We start from the raw sequence: 27,145 nt of genomic DNA on the forward strand, positions 1-27,145 counted from the left end.
CGGAGCACAGGCTCCGGACGCGCAGGCTCAGCGGCCATGGCTCACGGGCCCAGCCGCTCCGCGGCATGCGGGATCCTCCCGGACCGGGGCACGAACCCGTATCCCCTGCATCGGACTCCCAACCACTGCGCCACCAGGGAGGCCCAGAAATTCACCTTTTGAGAAGAGAGTCCACGATTTGAAAATCTGTCAGGAGTGGTCCCAAATCCAGTGATGGGTAGCACATCTGTAAATCAACCCAAGATGTCCATAATGGGGCAATGGAAACTTAAAGAAAAAGAATCCATAGAAAAATTTAGGTTATACTTTCTATAATGCTCACAAATCCTGGGCCTATAATTTACTTTTAACTTTTCTTATCCCAAATGGGTATTCCCTCATCCAGCTTTAGGCATGGTTTGCTGAGCAAACCTATCTATACACAAGTGGACCCTAGTGAAACTACTCATGTTAAAGGCTAGTAAGCAGTTAGCCATGGCGTTTTTAAAATCAGTGCCACTTTGCACTCATAGGTTCAAAGAATATCAATGGCAAAATGCTGTGGCATATGTTTGACATTACTATCAAGACGAATGTTGGCAGTTTCAGTATCTTTTGCTTACTCAAATTCCTTGAAACAGATCAATCAACTGCTGAAGATGTTGTCAATGGTTTCCAAGTCGTAGCACTATTGACAGCTTGTAATGCACTAAGATAACATTTGATTTATCTGACTGTTGCTCTAAAGCAAGGGTCAGCAAACATACGACACACACGAAATTTAGCCTGCTATCATTTCATTTTTTTAAATTTTGTTTTGAAGTAATTATAGATTCACAGTACGTTGCAAAGATAATTCAGAGAGGCCATGTGTACTCTTTACCCAGTTCCCCCCAATGGTTCTCTCTTACATAATGTACAATATCAAAACCAGGAAACTGACATTGGGCACAATATGTATGTATAGTTGTCATTTTATCACATGTAAATTCATGTAACCCCCATTGTAACCAAGATACAGACTGTTGCATCACCATAAAAATGTCCCTTTTTCTACCCCTTTATAGCCACACACATACACCTCTCTTCGCCCCAACATCCCTAACTCCTGATAACCACTAATTTGTTTCCATCACTATTATTGTCATTTTAAAAATGTTAAATGGATGAAATCATACAGTACGTGACATTTTGAGATTGGATTTTTTTCACTCAGCATAATGCCCTTGAGATCTATCCAAGTCGTTGGAAGTTGTGTCACTAGTTCACTCCCTTTTATTGCTGAGTAGTATTCCATTGCATGGATATATCACAGTTAATCATTCCCTTACTACAGGACATTTTGGTAGATTCCAGTTTTTGGCATAAAGCTGCTATGAACAATTGTGTGCAGGTTTTTGTGGACCTAAATTTTCACTTCTCTGTGATAAATGTCTAGGAGTGCAAATGCTCGGTCATATGGTTAGTGTATGCTTAGTTTTTAAAGAAAGTACTCAACTATCTTCCACGGTGGCTGTATCAATTTACATTCCCACAGGCAGTGTATGAGTGACCCAGCTTCTCTGCAACCTTGGCAGTACTTGGTGTTGATGCTACTAATTATTTTAGCCAACCCGATAGGCGTGTGGTGTCTTGCTGTGATTTAAATTTGTATTTCCTAATGGATAGTGATGATAAACAACTTTTCATGTGCTTATTTGTTTGCCATACATCCTCTTTGGTGAAATGTTTCTTCATGTCTTTTGTCCATTTTATACTGGATTGTCTGTCTTTTGTTTAGTTTTGAGAGTTCTTTTTATATTCTAGATATGTGGTTTGCAAACACTTCCTCCCAGTCTGTAGCTTGTCTTTTCACCTTCTTCATTAGGTCTTCTGCAGAACAAACTTAAAATTTTGATGACGTCCAATTTAGCAATTGTTTTTTTATGGATCATGCTTTTGGTATCAAGCGTACTTTTTCTTTTCCAAAATAGTTTTAGCTGTTTTAGTTCCTTTGCCTTTCCATATTTTTAGAATATTTCCAAATTTTAGAATTATCTATAGCTATAAGAAAATGTTGCTGGGATTTGGTAAAGTTGCTGCCAAGCAATTGAACCAAACCCAGGCATTCTGTGAACTGAGACACCCCCCACCTCCCACTAAGCCAGTGGCTTTGCTTTAGGCAGTGAAGATATATACAAAATATCCCTCAAAGGTAGCTACTAATTTTTCATGTAGAATTAAGATACTTGCTGCTACAGTCAGGCTAGCTGTGATCTCTAATATACCATTTGTTTGACTTGCAAGGCCTGTTGGGCCCATGTTGATTCTCCAATGCCAGGTGACCCACCCTGGAGATGTCACATCAGTGAGTCCCAAGGCCTCCATGGGTCAGGCATTCAGTTTCAAGAAGAGCCTAGGAGCCAGTTAATAGCTGCCTTTCTCCAAAATGGTGTACTAGGTGGCTGCGTCAGGCAGGTGGCAATGTTGTGCTGGGAAACGGCTTGAATACTTGGGCTGCCGCCAAGCCTTCAACACAAGGAATGATTTTACTTTCTCCTCTTGGAACTCTACACTGTTTCTGTTGGACCACCAGATAGGGGACAAAGAGGCAGAATGCGGAGTGATTTATGCTCCACTCTCACCTCTCTACATGTAGCAGTCCCTAAATGGGAGATGCCCCACCGATAATTATGAGACAGGTAACTGTGGGCACATAATCGTCAATTCCATTAAACATTCAGATTTGGGAGCTGCATTATATCCAATCAGCCAAAGGGCCCCACCCACAAGGGAAGCCTCCTTTCCCCTCTATGGAGTGTGTCCAAATTCCTTTCTCCCGGCTGAATAGTCTAAATTGCGTGAGTCGGGAGCTACATATAGCAGGTGGCAAAAGAATGCCAGATCACCTTGTCCCTCAGCCGAGAGGGTAAGGAGCCCAAGAGATGGGGGAGGCAGGTCTGTGGGGAGTACACTTAATTGTTGGCCTGTTCTCCCCACTTAGCCCCTCGCTCCAGGGCCAGCGCCTAAACACTGGTGCAAATACCTCTCCTACAACAGTGGTGACACATGTTAACATGCAGAGAACAGGGCCCACGCGCTTCTTTCTTCCCCACATACACTTCCGCAATTACCTGGAGTCCTTGGCACCTTCTGTCCGTCCTGCACCCAGCGCTTCATCCTCACATCCTCACTGCCGTCGGGGGTCAGGGGTCATGGGCCAGGGCGTAAGGGTAGCCTGATCTGCACTTGTGGGCAAGGCTTTGCAGTCACTTTTGCATTTGAACAGTGCTGGACTGCTTGTAGCCCAACCACATTAACTTCTCATGTTTTTGGTCCACTCAAAGTTCTCAATCAAAGAGCAAGGTTCTTATTGCTGATGATATTTAGTTCACATTTGGAGGCTCCCTGAATCAGCAGCCACAGCCATACTGCCTTTCAGGTAGGGCCACAAGAATTGCTGTTTTGTCATGAAAACTTTCCTTCCTGTCTGCCTGCAGGAGTTAGCAACAATCAAGGCACCATTCCAACAGGACAGCTTGTTTCAACCCTACTTCTTTTCGTTAAGCCTGTAAACATTAGCTCAACTCCTGTTCAGTAAAAGGTATGACAGCGGGAACCCTTATCCTTCCCCCACCTCTTAGCTATCTCTTGAGTGAGAGCATTCACTACCAGATTCCAGGGAGTCTTATATTCCCAAACCTGGCCCAACGGTTCCTCTTCTACAAAATCATGTCTCTTTCAGCATTCCATTCCTCACTGCCAAAATAGTCAGGTCTGGGATTTGATTTTATCCAGTAAGTTAGCCTGTCAGAGTTTCGTGGATGCTGACAGAAGACACAAGACCCTGGGTCAGAGGCAAAGGCCTTCATCACTCAGGGCACAGCATGCAGAATGAATGTCAGCATACTTGTGCCAGTTCCTCAAGTCCCCAGTGCCACAGGGGCAACACAATGGGCCTAGATGAATGCCAAGTGTGCAGGGGGTTTCTGTCGCAGCCACGGAACAGAGTGTGAGGACTCCAACGCGTTGACAGCAAGCCTGCTCCTTGTCCTCAAGCTTAGTAGCTACATAAGTCCTGAGAAGTGGTCCAGGCAAAACTCTTGTCAGGCCTTGCAGTCTTGGCACCCTGAGCAAGCACATAAAAAGCCCAGGAGAACTGGACTGTCTCATCTAATAACTATCCTTCTCTATATTGTATTTTCTTCACTCCTTCATGAATATCTCTCTCACCCTGTCTGTAAACTGATGCCTCGTTCAGGCTAGGCCATTATGCAACGGCTGGCTAAGAGATGATATATAGCCTGATCAGGAATATTTTCAAATTACAGTTTTAAAGACAGAAGAAGAAGAATTTCTTCAAAAGTTTGGCCACCACTCAGTTTGTCAGCCACCTGTCAGTCCTAAGTGCAACAGAGAACTAAATTTAGGAAACTTTTCTGGTCCATCTTTCTTTAAGAAGTACGACTACTCCCAGTTCCTAAAATAATGACAGTGATGTAATAATCTAGAAAGAGCCACTTACATCTTTCTAGAAAGAAATCTATTCTAGAGAGAAGGGGATAATGACTGACAAGGCAGTAACATACTGTTGCTAAGGTGATGACCTAGGAACTATGCCCATAGTCCAGGGCTGAGATACTACTACTCAGCCCAAGAGCCAAGCACATGAACACTTCTCCTATGGAGTTTTTGTTTCAGCCTTAAAAAAAAGAAAAAAAAAACCCCAAATTTGTATTATCATGAAATACTTAGATTCCAAGATTTTACTCTTTAGTGATTTACTAACTATAACTTTTAAAATTATGACCAAACTTCAATAAGTCTCAGATTTTAATTCATAATAGGTAAGCAACAATATTTGAGGACTAAAAAGGGAAGAAAAATGAGATCAGTGGCTGCAATAAACATGCATATGGGCACTGGAGCTAAGCTTGAGATCCACACAACGAAAGGCACAAATAAGACTATGACTCTTGGTGGTTACCAAGGCACATCCTGTGAAGCACCAGCCGGTGGCCTGGAACTTGTGCCCGTGCACATTGAAGTACAGATGCCGAGGGCTGTTGTAATAACTCAGATGGGAAAGAATAACAAAATGATTAAGAAGCAGGCATTTCTATTCATATGGCATAAGAAATTTTCCTATCCTAAGCAATTTCACAAAATATCTTAAAATTCTATTTTTCTGTATGTTTCTATTAGAGATTTCAAGGAAAAATCACACTTTTCTTCTGAAATCTACAGTGATCAAAAATAATGATTGTTGAAGTCACAGTGTTTTAACGCATTGTCATGCAATGTTTTGGACTTATCTCTGGGGTATAAAGTGCTCAGTAAGTGGGCTAGTGTAAAAAATATTAGGAATTAATCTATTACCTGTAAGAATCAAATCAATCCCATCATACTGGAGGGAATTTAACTTGAAAAAGATCAGCTTCCTGACTTGGTTAAACAAAGTCTATAATGTAATGAGACAAAAGTGAAGTAGTTTAAGTAATAAATGTTTAATCAAAGAATTTTACATATTATTAACAGCATTCATTTGGCTAAACATCTACACGTTTGTAGAATCCTACTGTATATAAAGTGGGAATGTATCAAGTATAGACTATGAAAGTGCAAATAACAAGTCAAGGTTAGAGTAATTTTTTTTTTTACATTATAAAATTAACTTGTTTACAAAATAGGCTTTGCCAAACTTTGTGAATTGTAAAGTCAATGACTATGTTTTTAAAATATGTACCAAGGAAATACAAATTGGATAATGATCGTTTTCATGCTCAGGAGAGAACACCACAGAAACACAGGGTACTGCACAAGTGAGAGGAACCAGAACCCATGGCTATACTGTCTGCACACAGGGCACTCTTTCTCACCTTACTGCAGCTTTGCAAGGCGCCTCAATGTGATACAAAGACTCTTTCTATTGAAAAATTACAACTTGAGCTAAAAACTGATTGGTGTTGATATTTTCAATCCAAAATAAATTTGTAAAAAAATCCTTTAATGGACTATTTCAGTTTAATATACAGTAATACACTGCAGATAAACGTAATATTTTCCCCAACTAATTTTAAAAGGGGTTGATATCAGTGTTTCTGATAATTGGGGATATAAAAACTAATGTGGACTTTTGATATCCATGGCATAGGAGCAATTCCCACACAGTTTATCCTAAGGGAAGAGGGGAATATTAAATACTCTAATATAATGTCTGAGCCATATGGTTTAAAGTACAAGAAAATTTCAAAAGCGGGGTTTGGGGAAAAAAAGTAATCGAAAACCACAATTACAACTCATGTGGATATCAATACTAATATAACCTTTTACCCAGCCCAGGACTTGCCTGTACAAACTTGGTACTGAAATTTTGGTATCTGTAGATTTCTGATAAGAATCTGGCAAAACATTAAATGGAGTATTACGTATCTATTTTGCTTATGTTACTCTAGTTTTGATAATATGTAAGTAAAACAGCCATTCCAACAGTTTATTCTAGTTTTAATTACACACTGTACCATTGTATCTTAATTACAACTAGGACCAGTATTTTCTTCACAGTAAGACACTGATAACTAGGAAGTTGATTTTTTTCAACACTAAACAGTAATCACACAGCAAATGAGTATTGTGCAATACAACAAACACGTCAGCATTTGCGATTTAGGCAAACAAACTGATTGAACATTTAGTTGTTATATTTACTGTAAAGGCAAGGCCATGGGTGGTTTTATGGAGGTCTTTGCAATTCACACAGCATAGTTACTTCGGAAGAGACACTGAAATCTGAATTACTTACTTAACTGGCAACTATCCATTTAGGTTAGGCAAAGGCACGGTAACATGTTGCGCAGGATGTTTTATTGAGTTTTTTAATAATTGTGGGATTTACTATAACTCATGAAAACTCCACTTTTTTTCTATTTTATAAAACACTTACCATTAAAATTGCACCCATTAGTAATTAGAATGCACTGTAAAATTGTGAAAACAAAGAACTATGATTGCACTTCCAATAAAGTGTCTCTTAAAATACAGCACCGCTGTTGCTAATCAACTGTACTTTAATATTAAAATAAACTGTATTTAACAGCAGCATTAGATTTAGTTAACTTAAGCTACAGGCTACATTTATTTAAATGCAGTCTCCATGGCAACAAAAGCCCATTAAATTCTGGAATATCATTGCTACCAAGTGGCACCTTTTACTTCTGAGAAGGCTGAGACTGCTCTGGAGCCCTCCAGGACACCGCACACCTGAACGCCTTGTTAGCGCACGAGTCAGAGTTTGGCACAAGTGGACTATAAATAGACATGAAAAGAGATCTTTGATTCATGTGAAAATTAAAATGAATTTCACTGTGGTAGATGCTGCACTAAAGAGAAGCCTTGGATACCTCAATTCACACTGCTCAGACAAAAAGGAAGAAAGAAAATTACGGAAGAGCACAAAGAGATTGAGGAATGAAATGTTATTAGATCTGTCCAAAATAACTTCTAAAATGAAGAAAACTTTTATTCTTTTAAAAAGGAAAAACCACCCAAGGATTGGAGAGTAAGCCTTTAATTTAAATGTTCAATTTAAGTATTGCTGACCTTAGGCTAAACAGAGGACAGCATTTTCTTAAAATGTGGAATCTAACCTATTTATTTGTGTTTCTCTCTCCCACTCTTCTGTTCATCAGCAAAAAGGGAAAAAGCTATCCAATTAAATACAAAAGAAATTCCCTCTAAGGTTAAAATCAGAAATGAAGCCACCATTCAAGGGAACTCCTCTGTATTTAATTCTAATGTCAGTGGTTTATAATTAGTTGGAATTAAGTGGATCAAATCTCTATAAAGCATATTCCACTAGCATACCATCTGTACCTGCAATTCATTTAGAGCCCCGAGGTGTGCAGCTCACACTAAATGTACTTGTTCAGGCCAGTCACTTGAGGTTTGAGGTGTTTGACTTGAAACATCAGAACCATCCCCCTTGTTGGCTGCCTCATTACCACTGTCGCCAGCTTGAGATGCTGTTTCCCCAGCCAGAATGTTTCCTTCCAAAGGATTTTCTTCTTCTATTTGGGTTCCTCTACCTTCACTGACCACAGCATCTTCAAACACTGAATCTTCTGGCGGCATCAGTTCCACATCCCTCACACCTTCTGACTCATCTTTGACACAGAGGAGCTGGGAATCTGCACTGATTTCTGTAGCTGCTGGAGGAATCAGGGCGATACTCTGAGGGTTCATGTCATGAAACCAAGCCATAATATTGCCAAGAAGATTGTCATTGATGTTGGCGTCCTGGCCAGCTGAGTCAGGGTCACTGGATGAGGGATAGAATTCACTTCTCACCTCACTGAGAGGGTGTGAACTCAGGGTGTCAGTTGAAAATGGGTCACTTTCTGCTCCTAGTCTCATGAGGCTGTTACCAAGTTCCAACAGCTCAGAACTGCTCAATGCAGCCCGAGGGCTATCTGTGTTCCTGGGGACCGAGTCCAGCCTGGAAGGTAAAGAGGTGCCTATCGCTCCTAATGATGCTTCATTACTGAGAAAGTCTCTATTTTCTTCATTGATGGCTAGCCCAGATTCTTGCAGAGATAACTGTATTGCAAGAAGTATATTGGGATCGTCTTCATCCAAGGAACTCAGAGCCTGAGGCAACAGAAAGTAAAATTACTTTAAAATTTAAAAGGAAAAATGATTGAACCCAGTGAGGTCTACCACTGTTCTTTTACCAAACAGATAATTAATAGTATCTCTATTTATACAGAAGAATTATCTGACCTACTCAAATCTTATTTTAATTTTCTCCTTGTGGATGCTAAAGGGAAAAAAAATTACTTAAGGTAAATCTGAAATAGAAGAATCTTTCCCTGTAGTACATCTCTGAAGCAAAGATTTTAGAATGGAAGGAAGAAAAAGGAAAGCAATAGAAGTAAAAATAGGAAGCCAGGCTAAACAGAGAAAGAGCAAAAGCAGGGGCAACAAGGCTGCCCAGAAAGGCTACCTGAAGAGAGTCCTGGTTCTCAGAGTGACTGGCGGGGGTGTAGTCGTGCAGGGAAGAGCTGTGCAGTGCGCTCATAGACGCAGAACTTACCACGGAGGTGCCAGGCCTGTGGCCACCGCCACCTTCCGGGATATCTGTTTCAAAGCAAGTGGTGCCAGAGATAATTTAGTCATACAAGATCTCATACATCTTTTTATTTAAATTGATGATTTCTCTTTGAGTGCTGGTGAAAACCTGTGTTCACAAGTTCACTTAATCTTTCAGAGATTTCTCATCCATATTTGTCTCATCATAAATAGCAATATATATCTAACACTATTACTTCAAATCCATGATCGTTCTTCATATTTTTGCTTGCATTATAAATGGTTCTATTCACAAATACAAGTGCTATCAAGTGCTCTTTTTTTCCCCTTAAGCAATAAGAAAGATGTTTTAGTTTTCAGAGTTCTTAAAACTACAGAAGGACTTCCCTGGTGGCTCAGTGGTTATCCGCCTGCCAACGCAGGGGACACGGTTTTGATCCCTGGTCTGGGAAAATCCTACATGCCGCAGAGCAACTAAGCCCATGTGCCACAACTACTGAGCCTGAGAGCCACAACTACTGAGCCCGCGAGCCACAACTACTGAGCCCGCGTGCCTAGAGCCCGTGCTCCGCAACAAGAGAAGCCACTGCAATGAGAAGCCCATGCACCGCAAGAAGGAGTAGCCCCATCTTGAGGCCTGTCGATCCTGATTTATTAAAGATGATCTGCTGACACCATAGTTTGAAGATTTTCAATTAATAATTTAATATTTAAAGCTGATAATTAATATAATTTATCTTTAACATCAGAAATTTTAAAAAACGTTGATAGGAGAACTGAGGCTAGGAGAAAAATATTTCATGAACACAATAACAGTAATCAACAGCTACAATTTATTGAGTGCTCAATAGGTGCTAATAGTACTTAAGGGTTTTACACTTATTATCTCATTTAATGCTCACAATAAGCCCACAAAATGATACTATTATTATTGCTTAAAAAAAAAAATTATTTATTTATTTATTTATTTAATTGGCTGCCTCAGGTCTTAGTTGCGGCACCCAGGCTCTCTAGTTGTGGCACACCGGCTCTACAGTGTGTAGGCTTAGTTGCCCCGAGGCATGTGGGATCTTAGTTCCCCGACTAGGGATCAAACCTATGTCCCCTGCATTGGAAGGTAGATTCTTAACCACTGGTCCACCAGGGAGGTTCCTATTATTGCTTCTTTAGAATGAGGAGACCAAAGCTTGGAGAGGGTAAGTGACTTGACTAAAGTTTCACACCGATACGCAGCAGAGCTGGGGTCATGAACTCAGGTCTGCCTGACTCCACAGCCCATGTTCTTTTTTTCCTCCCCCTCCAGTCAAGGTTTTACTGGGGCCCCTGCTGCAGCAGGGGGGGGGGGGGCGGTGAGAACAAACAACAGGTTCCCTAACAAATAACAGGTTCCCTCGCTTGCTCACTCCCCAAGGGGAGGCGAGCTTGTTCCTTATATGGCGGGAGGGTAGGGGTGTGTCCAGTGGTGGGTGTGGGGTGGTGGCTTAGGTGTTTTGCCCACCCCTCTGGGGGTGTTGAGTGCAGGCGGCATGCGCGCTACCCTGCCTTTGCTCCCAACACCCTGTTTTTGCTCCCCGCTATTCAGAAGTGGCAGTTGAGTTTTTTGGTCTTTTATATCTTTTTGTCCATAATTTGTCCCAACTGCACATGCAGGCAGTTATTTTTAGTCCCATATAGTTTCTTTGTATTTTGTTGCTCAGAGAGAGGTGTGTCCAGGTGCAAGCATTGCAGCACTTCAGCAAAGGGTCCCAGGTCCCAGCCTGTCTCATTTTTAGTGCTTTTTTTTTGCCACCCATGTATCTTTCTGGTGAAATTGATGCTGGCTAAGGGGACAGCTAGGGGATCTTAGTTCTTTCCACATGATCTCTCCATACTATCTCTCCACATTGGCTACTTTGGGCTTCCTCATAGCATTTTGGCTTGGTCCCAAATGTAAGTGTTCCAGAGGAAGAGAGAAAGAAAGGCAGAAACTGTATCCTTTTTGTGACCTAGCCTCAGAAGTCACATAGCATCTTTTTGACTGTACTTGATGTACAAGGTCAGAGTCCATGTGAGAAGTTATGGGATAAAGGACACACAGGGAAGCCATTAACTGCACAGCCCATGTTCTTAATCGCCCTGGTTTTCTGTATCCTGTGACATTAGAAGCATCTGCATGTTGACTGTATATCTAAATTACAAACTGTTCCACAAATATTTAGATTAGCCACTTTTAAGAATAAATGCAAGAGAACTAAGATTAAAACAAACCCAACTCAAGAACTCACCTAAAGTGCTTTCACTTGGCTCATCAGGGTCTGGAGGATTACTAAGCATACTGTGCACATCTCCTCGACGGCGTTGTTGTCTGTGCCTCCTCCGATACTGAAATTCAGCATATTCCTGCATAAACCAAAGGTTATAAAATACAGGAGAGCATGCAAATTTTTAAATGCAAATAAAACAAATACACTTTTTTTTTCTAGGAAAAAAATGTGTGATTTTATATACATATTATAAAATCACTTGGCTTTAGAAAAAGAAACTGCAGGTATTGCCATGCCAAGGAAACAGAAATGGTAAAATGGAAAAAAAAAATTTTAAATAGCCATTATAATTGTCTGGATAAATTGGGAATACTTGCAAGCTCCAATGCTAGATCATAACTGAGCCTTATTTCATATGCCTGGGTCTTGTTATCTAATATTATAACTAATACCAGAATGATTTTACTAATAAAAGTTAGGCCCTCTCTGGAGGTCTGGTTTTAAAAAAAATGACTGTGATATATGCAACAGAAAATAAAAGAAAAAGATTAAATAAAGAAAAGCACTAACAGTTAAGTGCTTGTTAGATTGTTGGATTCTGTATTCTTTGGGACTACTACATACCATACTCACATCAAAGAAGAATATGAGGTTACCTTTAAAATAAGATGATCGCAAAAAAAAAAAAAAAAAAAAAAAAAAAAAAAAAAAGGGCTTCCCTGGTGGCGCAGTGGTTGAGAGTCTGCCTGCCGATGCAGGGGACACGGGTTCGTGCCCCGGTGCGGGAGGATCCCACGTGCCGCGGAGCGGCCGGGCCCGTGAGCCATGGCCACTGAGCCTGTGCGTCGTCCGGAGCCTGTGCTCCGCAACGGGAGAGGCCACGGCGGTGAGAGGCCCGCGTACCGCAAAAAAAAAAAAAAAAAAAAAAAAAAAAAAAAAAGATGTTACTTGGCTTCCTTCCTATATTAGTTAATACGTGGGGTTATCTACAACCCAGGCAGGGGGGAGTGTTTTCTATTTAGCATACGGGAAGAACACAGATTTGGGCAGATGTCCCTGAGTTTATTTTACATTTATGATAATAGTTTAAAGTGGGTTTGCTATCACCAGAGGCAGAATCTGGGCCTACCTGCTATTATCTGCATACAAATGTACTTCTCCAGATTTTAGCAACAGAGGAGACTAGAAGACAGGCCAGTGTGCATGACACCAGCATAAAAAGGCTAATTTTGAGAATCGTTATAGACTCTTTCAGTGATAAACAGTAAAATACTCAGGTTTATGATTATCTGGTTACTCTAGAATATTCAATATGCTTATGTTGTGAAAGTAACAGGAATAAATGAAAATAAGTTTTAAAACCCCAGTAAAACTTTTACATCATACAACTCTGGTTAAATTTATTCAAACTCCTTCAGCTATGTAAGCAATTGGACCCTAATTAAAGAATGGAAGGCATTCTACCAGGTTAGAAACAAATGAACGTAAGATACTACAAGTGCCCAGAGAGATTATTCAGGTTCTTTAAATTTACTGCTGAGCTGGGGTATCATTTCCTCTTTTCCTGGAGGCCCATGGTCCAAAACTGGATGACTGTTAATGTGTCATCATGGTTCACTGGACCACTGAGGACTACCATGTTTCTCAGACAAACATGGCAAGAAAACATTATTCCAGTTAAGATTTATCTTTAGGGAGAATTTGTTTACTTTGTACGCTTGGTGATGGTACAAAGTTACTCTGAATTAAATAAACTATTTCTGACCATAGAATATACATATCTCCAATTGAAGAAAACTAAATGGTTAAAAAAACCTGTAAAAGAAACTTGTTATATTTATAATTATTCTGATAAAAAACTCAAATGGCATTCTCTCACCATGCAACAGGCTTTAAAAAAATTGTTTTCATAAAATTAAACTTATCTGAAAATTTCCATGGATTCCTAAGATCTTCAAGTAAGCATATGAAAAGGCTTTAGTTGGGATACTCCAAATGGTTTGAGAGTGTTAAGGCTATAGAGAAGAGTGAGAAGTTCTAGGATTTATAGGGAAAAAAGCTTCCAGGAGGTTTTTTTTTTTTTTGTAAATAATAATAGCCACCATTTATTGAGCACCAATTTTGTTAGTGACTTAAACAGATGCTTTAATCCTTCCAGAACTTCCATGGGGTAGATATCACCATCCACATTTTAAAGATGAGAAATTAAGGAAGACACAGCCTAAGTAGACCTTAAGTTATAGGGCTAGACCTCAAATTCTGGTGTCCCTTAGACTTTTCGATCATGCTGTTTCCTCTGGGCTCCAATGCCATTAAAGTGGCACAAAACAAATACTGATGCTTGTCAATGACTCACTCAATTTAGTTTAAAAAGAATAAGATGTAATTAACTTTAATGAAAAATATAAATTCAACCTAAAAGTCTACTGAAGTTGGGCAACATTTTTTTCAGAATCCATATGAAGGCAAAGAGCTAATTTTTATAGATATAATTTTGGCAGATACTTGATAGTCACACACATGCAGAACTTTAAAGGTTCATACTGTGTGGTAATTCTTTAGATCTGCAATAAGGTTTACATAAAAGCTTGGTATTCAATGTACCAAAGACTTTAAAGAATAGAAAACTGAAAGTGAATTAAATTATCCTTGTAAAATTTATTAACTCATAAAAAATAAATTTAAGAAAAATGTTATTTATAATTTCAGTTTTCAATCCCAAGAGAACAAGAGCTCAATAATTTTATTTATAAGTATTCACATGTGAGGTAAAAAGCCTGCCTATATTTTTACAAAATGAAATGGTGTCAGTCATATTAGCAGACCCTCAATATTCAAGAGAAATATTTTGCAATTACTAAAGTTATTATCAGAGCCAGAAGCCACAAGATGATGCATACATGACTGTGAATATACTGGTAAAGGTTTTATTTTTGCTAAACTGTGTTTCTACCTTGAAATACTGAAATCTTTGTATTCTTTTTTTGATAACTGAAGCTTGTTTATTCCTCCTTTTGGTGGAAGTTTCCCATACTATTCCCCAAAGCTGAAATTATACGATTACTTAGAAATATTCAAGCATAGGGTCAGGTAAAGAAAAGGTTCATAATTTGTTTTACAACAGAAATTTCATTAATATATTAAAATTTTTAAAAAAATTTAAGTGAATTTAAAATTTCTGTATCAGAGCTCTAAGTACAAATTCTTCCTCAAGTAAATCTTGTTTTGGATATATCTACCAATACAAAAGGCCACAAGGTGATTGCAAGTATCCTTAGCAGCTGAAAAGAGAAAGTACCTGATTTAAATAAACCACAGTCATTTATGGATAATAATCAATTCCACTGCCTTTCAGTTGCAGATAACATATGGACTATAAATGATAAAGGTTTCATAGTTTGTCCTGCTGCCTTCCAAGAATTAAGTTAAAAGGTTATCATAATATAAGCGTCGAATGGTATACTGTTGTATAAAGAACCAGAAAGCAGAGAGAACTGCTAAAACCATTTAAAATCAGACTCAACAGTGACAGTGGCAATTTAAATCTCAGAAAATAGCAATGTGATTAAGATTTTCACTTTATCTTATTTCTATTTGCAGCAAATGTTATTTGCAGTATTAGTATTTTAGACCTTCTGTATTTTAAGATGGTATATCAACAACAACGAAAACAAGAAGAGTGTGAAAATCTTAAAGAGAAGCAGGGAGCAACTATCAAAGCATTCTTTCTGCATAAACACTAATGTCAAGTTTCTACCTTAGTAACTGAATATAAATCAATGCTAACAGGTTGTTTCAATAACTTAAAAAAAAGATTGTCTATTTAGGTTTTTAATAAATTCAGACTGAAACAATATTACAACTAGAAATGCATTTCTAATAAATAAAATTCATATTTCTTTTAATTAAAGATATTTTCCAAAAATGTAAGCTATAAATTGGCCTTCTGACTATTCAGTAATTAAAAATAAGAGAGGGTATGCATTTAATAATGTGATGATAATCCAATGAATAGGTAAATGTAGACTCTGCTGAGGCATTATTATTATAAAAGAAAGAAAAAAACATTGCTTACAATCTCAGTACTATATCTAGAATAGAGGAGGGTGCAAATGCAAGCAGGATTGCACTAAGGAAAATTGTAACTAACCAAACCAAACCAAACCCGCACAAAACAATTACCTCAGGTGATGCAAATCCTAAATATTCCCAATCCCATGTTCCACCAGCAAAGCTACAAAGAAATTAGACATACCATTTGATTTATTATCAGTACTACACAGTACAAACAATCAGACCCCTGCCCTTTGAACATTACTTTTAATTCCTCTGCTTGGAACTTGCTTAACCAAAGATCAACTACTGAATATAATTAAAATGATTCTTTAATTATTTCTTTCAAATTCTACATTGCTTTATGTTTGTATAAAATGGTGGAAAAATTAAAAATCACCATGCTAAACCGTAGTATTTTACAATTGCTTCTATTTTTATTTTTAGGGGTTTATGTAAAAATAAGGGTCAAAGGAATTTCTAATGCTTATAATTAATATGAATAAGAAAATATGCTTCAATTTATAATGGCAGAAGTAGTATAAGTGCCTGAAATAAAACAACCAAAACTCAACTGCTCTTTAATGGATGAATACGGATCACTTAAAAAACTTTACAAATATCAGATTTCTAATTTCTTTACAACTTCTTACCAAAAAATACAAATATGACCATAACAATTTGGCAAGGCTTCCAAATTCCACATTATAAGATGCTTCTGACTATCAAAACGATGCGTTAGAATACTTGTTGAATTATGAGTTCGCTGAAGTGTGAAATTTACCTAGCCTAATTTAGTCTGAGAAACTATACAACGAAAAACAAAAAAATGAAAAAAATAGAAATAGTACTGGGGGAAAAAAATACCAAAAAGAAGTTAACATACTTTTATCAGCTATCCATATTTTAGGTATAAGTAACTTTCAGGAATATGAACCCTAGTTGGAGAAAAAAATAAACCTGCTAGCATTTGTGGCTGGTGCTAGGATGAGTTCCATGGTGTGTATCCTTTTCACCTGCGTCTTGGAGCTTCTGGTGAGTCTGCAGGAGCAACTCCCCGAGCCACAGATGCCAGGAACTCTTGCCTCTTCTGCTGTACAAGGCATGCTGCCTTGATTATCTTGTGGCGGGGTGTGCGAAGGTAAGGCCTATTGACTTTTTGGGCAAGGTCTTCAGTGACCATCTCTAAGTCTGTCTATGTTAAGAAGAGGAAAAAAAAAATTATAGGTTGAGTGGGTTAGTCAATAGCAAATCCAGTGTCTGTCTGGTTAAATCTAACTCTTCTGAAATCAGAAATTAATCCAAATTTTATATAACTTCCAATTTAACATATGTTTCTACTTTGCACATTTTAGGAAAATAGCATTCATTCAATAGGCATTTATAGTAATGCAGTTGGTATGGATACAAAGAAGTAGTGAGTATAGTATAGCAGCTGTATAAAAACATTTATAATTTGTCTGTGTGAAAAAGAACTAATAAATTTCAAGGCATTGTACATGTAAGTACCTGACCACATGGTACAGACTATATGTAAATGCTGAAGGAATGTGAAGCAAGGCAAAACCTTTGTGATTTGGGGTTAGGTCTGGAAGGCCTCATGGACAAAATGAATATTCAGCATTGAAGGAAATGTTAGATATAAATTAGTAGAGGGGAGTTCAAAGGGATGACATAAAAACAGTAGCAAGAGGAGAAAGTTTGGTGACTTCAAAAAAAAAGAGAGGAATGTACAATGAACCTGGTCAGCTACACTGATGTCAGTTTGCTTACATGTTTTGTTTTGTTTTTGCAAGTACTCTTAAGTTTTTCAGTTGTACTGTTAAAATGAACTGGCAAATAGCAACTTTCCCATCTAGTATGTAATGTGGTTTGTTTCATTTTGGAAGATAAAATTCCTAATTACATAATCAGAATTAGGCCAGATTTCAACCTCAACCAGTTTAAAATAAACAAATAAATGTGGGGGTTTCCCTGGTGGCGCAGTGGTTGAGAATCCGCCTGCCAATGTAGGGGACATGGGTTCAAGCCCTGGTCTGGGAGGATCCCACATGCCGCCGAGCAACTGAGCCCATGCACCACAACTACTGAGCCTGTGCTCTAGAGCCCGCGAGCCACAACTACTGAAGCCCGCAAGCCTAGACCCCAAGCTCTGCAACAAGAGAAGCCACCACAGTGAGAAGCCCGTGCACCGGGACGAAGAGCAGCTCCCACTCAAAGCAACTAGAAAAAGCCCACACACAGCAACGAAGACCCAACAGAGCCAAAAATAAATAAAATAAAATAAAATAAAAAAGAAATAAATGTGGTAGGAAATGTTTGCATAGCTCAGAACTCATTCAAATCTGCACAGTGACAAATTCAAACATAAAGAAAATTTCAGTTTATTATTGGTAACTTTTCCTTTATTTAAAAACCATTCTAAAAACAGAAACAAAATTGTTTATTAATTACACTCAAGTAAGATAAACCTTAGTTATAAAGTGGTTGAAAAAGGAGAAGATCTGTTTTTCATAGTAACTGCATTTAAATTTAATAAAAACGACATCTTACTTGCATGAGTTCAAAAATTTCTTTCTTTGTGCTTTTAGGTTCTAAGAAAAATCCATATGGATAAGAACACTTGAGAATGCGTCGAGTTTTTAAGAGCACGTGAACTGCATCTTCGATGAAAGTGGTATCTGGACAGCCTCCTTCAGCTATAAAGTAAACCAGGCACAGTGAAAAAAATTTTTTTTGCCAATACACTATTATAAAATTAAACAACCAAGTTTTCTTAAAAGAAAGAAAAAAGAACAAGGATCCCTAAGAAGAAACTGTTTGAAGTAGCTATATGATAGTATTTATTTGAACTAGACTAAAAACCTACATAAAACACTCATACGTTTTGCATTTAGGTGACTTGTATGCATTTATAAATGGAGCACACCCTGCAGTAGCCCAGGAGTACTGATGTCAGTCATGAAGGAATGCATACATTGATCCTGGATTCTGTTCTCACCCTGTGAGTAAACAAATCTAGCTTTAGGTCAACTCAAAGGTTCCATGTTTTACTAAGTTTTTTAGGTTATCCCTAGCAGAATTTTACTCATTAAGAATTAGAACAAATGCCTTGCTAAGTTGCTTGCTAAAAAAAAAAAAAAGCCTAATTATAAATTATGCTTCTGCAAAAACAACATTGTAAGGTAAAAGACACAACATTCTGGGGAACAACTGGGTAACTAATGCTAGTTAATAAACACTCCAGGGAGAGAAAGAGAGAAAGGGAGGAAGAGTGGTTTTATTTCTTCCTTTCCAAATCTTCTATCTTTTAATTCTTTTTTATGTCTTACTATGCTGTCTAGAACCTCCAGAAGGTTGAACAGAAGCAGTACTTTACATCTACAAATACTTATTTTATATTTAGTATGTTTTGGGCACTGTTCTAAGTATTAGAGATACGTCCGTGATGGAATAGACTGTAGAACCTGTGAGGATCTTTTCTTTCAATTTTTAGTGTGGACAGTAATACTTCAAGAGTTTGGTATTGGCTTGATATAGTTATGTCATTACTACAGTCTAAGAACTAGTAATTAACAAGGAGACTAAGCTGCTATTGATGCTTTTTGTCCCACTCTAATTTATTTAACTTATGGTTATTGTTTTAATTAGGAAGTTATCCTCATGAAAATGGTGTTAGTACTCATTACTTTTATAAAATGGAGCAAACACAAGGGTAATCGATTGCATTTTAGGCATAAAACCTTTTATATATAAGCTGTGATTATTTTAAAAATGTGACTTTTTAGGGACTTCCCTGGTGGCACAGTGGTTAAGAATCTGCCTGCCAGTGCAGGGGACATGGGTTTGAGTCCTGGTCTGGGAAGATCCCACATGCCGCAGAGCAACTAACCCTGGGCACCACAACTACTGAGCCTGCACTCTAGAGCCCGCAAGCCACAACTACTGAAGACTGCATGCCTAGAGCCCGTGCTCTGCAACAAGAGAAGCCACCGCAATGAGAAGCCTGCGCACTGCAACGAAGAGTAGCCCCTGCTCACCACAACTAGAGAAAGCCTGCACGCAGCAACGAGGACACGAAGTAGCCAAAAAAAAAAAAAAAAAAAAAAGTCACTTTTTAAAACAAACATGCCAGAACCTGTACTCTGTGCAGTCACTGTGAGATATTATATTCTAATTATGTAACTAGTATTCAATCCATTTTTAGGAATGTTCTTTTTGAACTTCCATTTTAGGAACCATAAGTAAGCCCTATCTTGTGACTTTGCTTTTTGACTCCAGTGTCCGCTATTTACCAGTGAGATGATTTCTCCCAAAACTGTACTTGACTTCTATTCTATATTAGGCACTCTGCTAAATATTCTCAAGAATCTTTGGGAATTCAAGTTACATGACAATTTGATGGCTTGTGAATCTTGCTCCTTTGACTAGGTCAGGGATGCCTTTTTGGGCCCATTCACTTTTCCCAACATTGTAGAGCATCATCAGCAGTGGCACAGGGTAAGCAAAACCATAATGTGTGTTTATCTGCCAGCAGCAGAGCTTGCACTAAGAGGAGCAGGTGAGGTAAGCAAGGTGGAAAATCTTACCAGAGGCCTCAAATGCTAAACTACACTCTGGGCTTCTGAAAACTCCAAACTGCCAAATGAGCAAATGGAGCTAAGGTATTCTTTTAAGGGTCTTAACCTCCTACCAGTGAAGTGACTTAAGCATGACAGCTATTTTACATTAATTATCACACATATCACTTATAACTTACTTTCTTTGAGAGCTCTACTCAATTGCTCCATCTTTTCTTTGGCTGTTTTAAGAAGGCGCTGTTCTAACTAAAAGAACAGAAATAAATAAATATATCATTTTCTTTATTTATTCACAACAGTAGAGTTTAGCACATTTGAAATGATTTGGGACATACCTGATAGCTATGTTCATGATTTTTAAATCTTGTGTAGTAGTGCATAAATCTGTCAAGTTCCTGAAATCGTTTGTGTTTTTTCTCAGCCTAGGAAACAAAAGTCCACAAATGACATTTATAAATAAAAGTACTAGCTATTAAAATTGTTTTTGATCACTTCAAAATTTTATTAGTAACAGATAGTAGTGCATACAGATTTATCGATTATTTTGTTGAGAAAATAATAACCAATACATTTTAAACACTTCTCAGAACAAAGTCTTGTATTTGTATTCTCTGTGACAAACCAGTGAATCTGCAATTCCCAGAGTGTAAGGTAAATATGTCTCTCAAACCTTATGTTCATCAGATCTTCAATGTTTTATTATGTTGTTTATTGCTATGGACTGAAATGTGTCCCCCATCAATTCATATGTTGAAGGTGTAACCCCCAATGTGACTATATTTAGAGATAGGGCCTGTGAGATGATAAAGGTTGAACAAGGTCATTAGGGTGGAGATCTAATCCAATAGAGCTGGTGCCCTTATAAGAAGAGGAAGAGACAACAGAGCTTGCTCTCTCTCCTTCCTGTGAGGACACAGCAAAAAGATAACTGTCTATAAGCCAAGAAGAGAGTCATTGCCAAAAACCGAATTGGCAGAAATCTTGATCTTGGACCTCCTAGGCTCAAGAACTATGAAAAATAAATTTTTGTTGTTTAAGCCACTCGGTCTATGGTATTTTGTTATGGCAGCCAAGCAGACTAAGATACTTATTATATGCAATAACATAATATTATATTGTTGATATAATGTTAAAATTGTTTTTAAGTCATTTTAGAGACATGCTGGGATATACGTCTTGTCTAATCTTCACCAATATAAAAAAAGGAAAATTAAAAAAAACAAAGCTCAAGTTTATAGAGCTATTTTGTTTAAAGGCTACTCTAAAGTGTATTGAATTTAAATGCCTCATTACAATAAAGATAGGAAAAGAAGAAATGAAAAACACTGCCACTGGTATTAAGTGGCTTAGTTAGAGATCTTGGCTTCAACAGTTCTCTTTACCTCCACAGTCATTTCCTTGGATTGTTCCTCCACATGCTGAATGACTTCATAGCGAGTACATCTGTAATAACCTCCTGTGGAAGAACTATGTTTTTTCCATTCTTCTAGGCAAATCCAGCAAAAGTCATACTTGCACTTCAAAAGAAAACATATATGCAAATATCGCCCCATGTTAGTATGCAAATTATTTTCTAATTTCTTGTCAACCAACTTGTAGAGATTAAACAATCCTGCCTGTGTGACCAGGAACAAATCTTCTCAAAGACACACCCTCCTCTTTTTGAGGTTTCCTCTGGAGACCTTATGTGCGCTATGGAAAGATGTGGGGGTAGTTTAAAGTTATTGCTTATAAGGATAAATTAAAATCATAATATTATTAAGTAATCTCAAGAAAGCTTTAAAAATATCAATGGGATATTCTTTCCAAATAATAAAAACAGATCCTGACAAATGTTTCATTTTTCAGGTGCACAGTAACCTTACCTTGGTCTATAAGGCTCCACCAGTGTATTTGAAAACTTCTGTTGACTTTGACAAACTGATTTTTAAACTGGGAGTAAGTTAAAAAGGCCTCTAATCAGAACAGCTAACATAAAACCTATCTCTCATTTAAAAAAAAAATTCTCTTTCTTAATTACCATAATTTGCAGACAATGCCAAAAAATATGAGTATTCCAGTATGAAAATATATCTTTTTCTCTCTTAAATATGCTTATGGATTTTAAATCTATGTTTTCTCCTGGTACTTTTAGAGTTTGTTTAAAAAAATATTTAAATCTTTGATCTGTTCAGAATTTATTTGGGTATTCAGTATGAATTAAACTTTTTTTCCACATAGCTGCCCAGTTGTCTCAATACCATTTACTGAACAGTCCATGTTTCTCTACTGGTTGGAGATGCCTCCTTTACCATATACTGAATTCCCATTTATGTGTCTACTTTCTGGGCTTTCTTTCTATTGTTTCATTGATCTGTAGATTCATGTACCAGCACCATGCTGTCTTAATTACTGAGCCTTTATAGTATGGGTTACTGTTTGACAAGGCTAGTTCCTCCTCACTGTTCTTTTTCAGAGTTTTCTGGCTCTTCTTTGTTTTTCCATGTGAACTTTTAATTAGCTTATCTAGATGCAGAAACAAAACCTGTTGGTACTTTTGTTGGAACCTTTCTATCCAAGAACTTTGTTATATTTCCATTTGTTTGTCATCTTCTGTGTCCTACAGATAGGGGTTTTAACATTTTCTTCATGTAAGTCTTATCCATTTCTTAAGTTTCTTTCTAGATAAATGAGGTCTTCTCTTTCAGTATATATTCTATCTGAATGTTATTGGCACACATGAAGGCTATTACTCTCTGCATATTACTTTTGTACTCTGCTAGTTAATTGAATTTTTATTGTTTGCAATAGTTTTTCAGTTGATTCTTGTGGGCTTTCTAGGTATACAATCATGCTGGCTGTAAAAAATGACAATTTTCCCACCTCATTTCTAATTTTTATATCCCCAATTTCTTTTCATTGTCAAATTATGTTGACTGTTATCTCCAGTCCAATGTTAATAATATTTGCGATGGGGAGTATCTTTATGTTGTTCTCAATTTTAGTGAAAGTACCTCTAGTTTCCCCACTAAATATCATGCTAACTTTTGGACTAAGATAGATTTATTTTTATCATGCTATTGCAATAAAAGGAAGAATCTATCTATTCCTATTTCTTTGTGTGTCTTATAAAGAATGGTTGTTGAGCTTTTGTCAAAGGCCTTTTTGGCATCTACAGAAAATTTACATGGTTTTTCTTCTTGTATCTACCACTAAAATGAGGTAGAGTAATAGCATTTTAAATATCAAACCATTCTTGTATTCCTGGAATAAACCCCACATGATTAATTATTCTTTTTTTAAAATTAAAAACATGTTTTTCATTGAAATATAATGCTAGTCAATTATTCTTCTAATGCACTCTGCCAGATTACATTTGCTAATATCTGTGAGTATTTTCCCCTCCAATATCTTATTTAGGACTCATGCATTGTTCTTCATAAATAAGATGGATCTACAGTTTTAATTTTTATAATCTTGTCAAGTGCTGGTATCAAGGTTCTACTCAGTTTATAATAATAATTTGAAAGTTTCCAGTTTTTTCCTTTTTTTCTTTTTGTCCTGGAAACAGTCTGAATCACATTGGAGTTAACCTATTCTTTAAAGCTTTGATAAAATTCTACTGTGAAACTGTTAGGGCCTATTGGCTTTAAAGGAGAGATCACTGAAAAACTCTTTCTTCTACAGAGTGAGTTTGTTTGGATACTTCTTCTAGAGTTAGTTTCAATAAATTATATTTTCTTAGAAAATCAGTCCATTTCTAATCAAAGTTCAAATTTATCTGTAAGAGTTGAGCAAAGTTATCTCTTATTATTATTTTAGTTTGCTTTGTTTATTGATTAGTCCCCTTTTTAAAAATAAATTTATTTATTTATTTATGGCTGCCTTGGGTCTTCGTTGCTGCACACGGGCTTTCTCTAGCTGCAGCTAGCGGAGGGCTACTCTTTGTTGTGGTGTGTGGGCTTCTCATTGCGGTGGCTTCTCTTGTTGTGGAGCACGGGCTCTAGGCGTGCGGGCTTCAGTAGTTGTGGCATGCGGGCTTCAGTAGTTGTGGCATGCGGGCTTCAGTAGTTGTGGCTCATGCGCTCTAGAGCGCAGGCTCAGTAGTTCTGGCACACAGGCTTAGTTGCTCTGTGGCATGTGGGATCTTCCCAGACCAGGGATTGAACCCATGTCCCCTGCACTGCCAGGCGGATTCTTTACCACTGCGCCACTAGGGAAGTCCCAGTCCCCTTATTTCTTATATTGTGTATTTGAACTCCCTCACCCCCACATTTTTCTTACTGCAAGCTTTGTGGTTTGTCTTATTTTTTTCCTTCAGAAAACCACTTTTGGATTTATTTATTAGTTGTATTGTTTTTCAGTTTTTGACTCACTGATTTCTGATTAAAAAAAATTCTTCCTCCTTGTTTTCAAGTTTGTTTTTCTCATTTCTTGAGTCATATCCTTAATTCATTCCTTATTTTGTATCATTTTAAGTGAATAAGGCTATGTACATTTCTGAATTGCTTTAAATATAGCCCTCAGGTTCTGAAAAAGTAGTTATTTATAGAAATTCTTTAATTTCCATTTTATTTTTACTCATGAGTTGAGAGATTTAAACTTTCCAAATGAAAAGGCTTTTTGTAACTTTATTATTCATTTCTATTTTATTCCATTATGATCAGAGAATGTTGATTACACCACTCTCTATTTTCTGGATTATTAATTAGATTTTCTTTGATGATCAATGGTTAATTTTTTTGGTGAATGTTCCATGGGTACTTGAAACGATGGCATGAGTCCATTTTTTCAGGATACAGAGTCTGAATATATAGTAATCAGATATACCTTAGTCATTATGTCAAGTCTTATCTTCACTAATTTTTTCTCTACTTGGTGTGTCATGAACAGAGAGCTGAATTAAAGTCTCTGTCCTCACTTAGCCCTTCACAAACATGTTCTTACACAATAAATTGTGTACTTGTTTCCAGATTCTGACAGTATGCAAGTTCTTTTGTTGCCTGCTAAAAGCAAACCTTGTGCCTGATTTGATCCAAGTACCCTTCAGTACAGCTCCATTGATCTCTCAAAATTAGTGGCAAAACTTTCTACAAATAGCAAAATTTTACATTCTATGATAAGAAAAAGAATATAGAACTTTAATAATTTTTTATTTTTAGTTGCAGCATAGTTTTCCACAGAGCCAGATCAATAAAATTACTATAAGTGATTTAAAATGTGTAAGGATGCAATATTTAAATAGCTTCCTGAAAATTATCTAAAGGGAAATGAATAAAGAGAGTTTTTAAAATAAATTAACTTATTTTTATAGGGCCAAACCTGTCATTCTTTTAAAATGTTTGATTCCAGAAAGTAAAAACTATCTACTGAGTAATAATCAATATTGAAGCATTAATAAAGGTATATTATGATTTAGTCATTGTGTTAGAAAATAGATTCAATTACATATTACCTGTTGTCCCACCTTCACATTTTAAAAAAACTGTAGAAGTATAAACACTTTCACTTCCTAGATGTCTCCTTTTATGTCATGAGAATTACTCATCAGTTTCCTTTGTTCAATGCAAATACTTCAGATGGTTAAATAAGACTACATTTACATAGTATGTAAGTAAATGTTTCTTTTATATGCAAAAGAAGTTTAAGCAAAAATCTGTTTAAGATAAATTACCTTACATCATTAGCCTGATTAATTCATGAAAACATTCATTCACTCAATACATATCTATCAACTATTTACTGCTGGTAGGCGCTATGACTGAAATAAAGGTAATGTTGGATCCCACCCTTTTATTAGTAGCCCAACTGCTTATTTTTATGGTCAACATGTATTTTTTTTTTTACACATCTATGTAGTCTATATCAGACTGTCCAAGAAAAAACTAATATGGATGTTGGAGATAGGACTGCATATAAATGAAATAATTTTGGCCTGATCAGCTAAACTAATAAGCAATTCTGAGCGTTTTACTCAGAACACTACTAAGTTTTTCTTCTTAGGAAATCACTACTGTCTCACTAAGACAATTCATTCATGTTAATTTATTATAATATAAAATCATCTGGTAACTGTCATTATTTTTGAAGTCATAATAATAATGATCATTAGCTTCAAGGTAAAAAATCAAGAAGTACTTAAAGAGAAGATATTGATATATTTTATTGAAATCTTAACTATGTGGGTTTCTTTCACATCCTAAATTAGAAAAATTATATTGTTCTTCTCTCAATAATTTTAAATAATTATTTTTATATACATGGCATTCCCAAGGAAAAGGGAAAAAACTGAGATATTACAGTTAAGCAAAAGTGTTCATAAATGTAGGCATGGATTAATAAAATATTATTAATTCCAGAATATTTGTTTTAAATATGGTAGTTTCTTTCTATGCAACTAGGTCAGGAGGGTAGCCTTCTAACAGTAATTATTTATAATAATTTTTAGCCAAGTGACATTTTCATTTTCAATACAGTAATGAGTTACTTATTTAATTGATGATTTCATTAGCAAACCTAAAGTCTGCCCACTGTTTTGGGCACCTTTCTTATATAGACATCAGGATTTAAATTTGGACTTAGGGGGATTGCTTGGGGCCTGACTAGGACCTTGAGACTATGCTGTGTGCTCCAAAATCAGCTTTGCAAGAGATCTATGTAAGGTAGCACTCGATCATTTAACATTATTTATATATACACAAAACTCTCTCAGAATCCTCACTGGGGGAGTGGGTGACTGGGAGGGAAGGACTCAGGCATTTCTGATCTGGCCAAGTGCCACTGAACCCTTACCTTTATTTTTAACATTCATCATGATTGTAAAATTTAGTAATATAAACCAACATTTATGTTATTTAACAAAGAATGTAGAATACAATCTTCTAGAATCCATCTGAAAGCCAATAAGATACCTATGCTTACAGCATTTCTTCTTTGGATTCACAATCAAATGAAAGTTCTAACTGCAAAGCATGTATTGTACAATCCTCTTTAACTTACCTTAGCACACTGCATGTGATTGCATCCCTCATTCTTCTGTATTGGAGACTTACAGTTAGCACAAGGCTTGGAGTTAGTTAACAACCAGAGACAATTGGCAGCATCCTCATAAGCTTCACTAACTCCCACAACTTTGGGATATAAAGCACAAATACAGAAATAAATGATTTAGTGTACAACTCCAGATGGAAAAACACTCAAAGTTTTCTTTGCAGGCTGTCTCTCAACTTTAAATATATACTTATT

At 36.9% G+C, this 27,145-nt stretch overlaps 1 protein-coding gene across 2 annotated transcripts in view; it reads right to left on the bottom strand.

Annotated features, from left to right (window-relative positions):
- Positions 1-7,863: 7,863 nt before the first annotated feature.
- The window catches only part of ANKIB1 (ankyrin repeat and IBR domain containing 1), a gene marked incomplete at both ends in the record, with an annotated part of 85,962 nt that continues 66,680 nt past the window's right edge, over positions 7,864-27,145 (bottom strand). Inside the window, 10 exons of one of the 2 annotated variants that reach the window (XM_079711435.1) lie at positions 7,864-8,604; positions 8,960-9,093; positions 11,310-11,424; positions 15,471-15,522; positions 16,358-16,536; positions 17,895-18,040; positions 20,101-20,167; positions 20,257-20,343; positions 21,304-21,438; positions 26,900-27,030. In XM_079711435.1, coding sequence (XP_079567561.1) covers positions 7,864-8,604; positions 8,960-9,093; positions 11,310-11,424; positions 15,471-15,522; positions 16,358-16,536; positions 17,895-18,040; positions 20,101-20,167; positions 20,257-20,343; positions 21,304-21,438; positions 26,900-27,030 — 1,787 coding nt within the window. The remainder of the gene's footprint in view (positions 8,605-8,959; positions 9,094-11,309; positions 11,425-15,470; positions 15,523-16,357; positions 16,537-17,894; positions 18,041-20,100; positions 20,168-20,256; positions 20,344-21,303; positions 21,439-26,899; positions 27,031-27,145) is intronic. The other variant, XM_079711434.1, reaches the window with a different exon arrangement.

The sequence above is a fragment of the Hyperoodon ampullatus genome (assembly GCF_949752795.1).
Source record: "Hyperoodon ampullatus genome assembly, chromosome: 9".
Lineage (NCBI taxonomy): Eukaryota > Metazoa > Chordata > Mammalia > Artiodactyla > Ziphiidae > Hyperoodon > Hyperoodon ampullatus.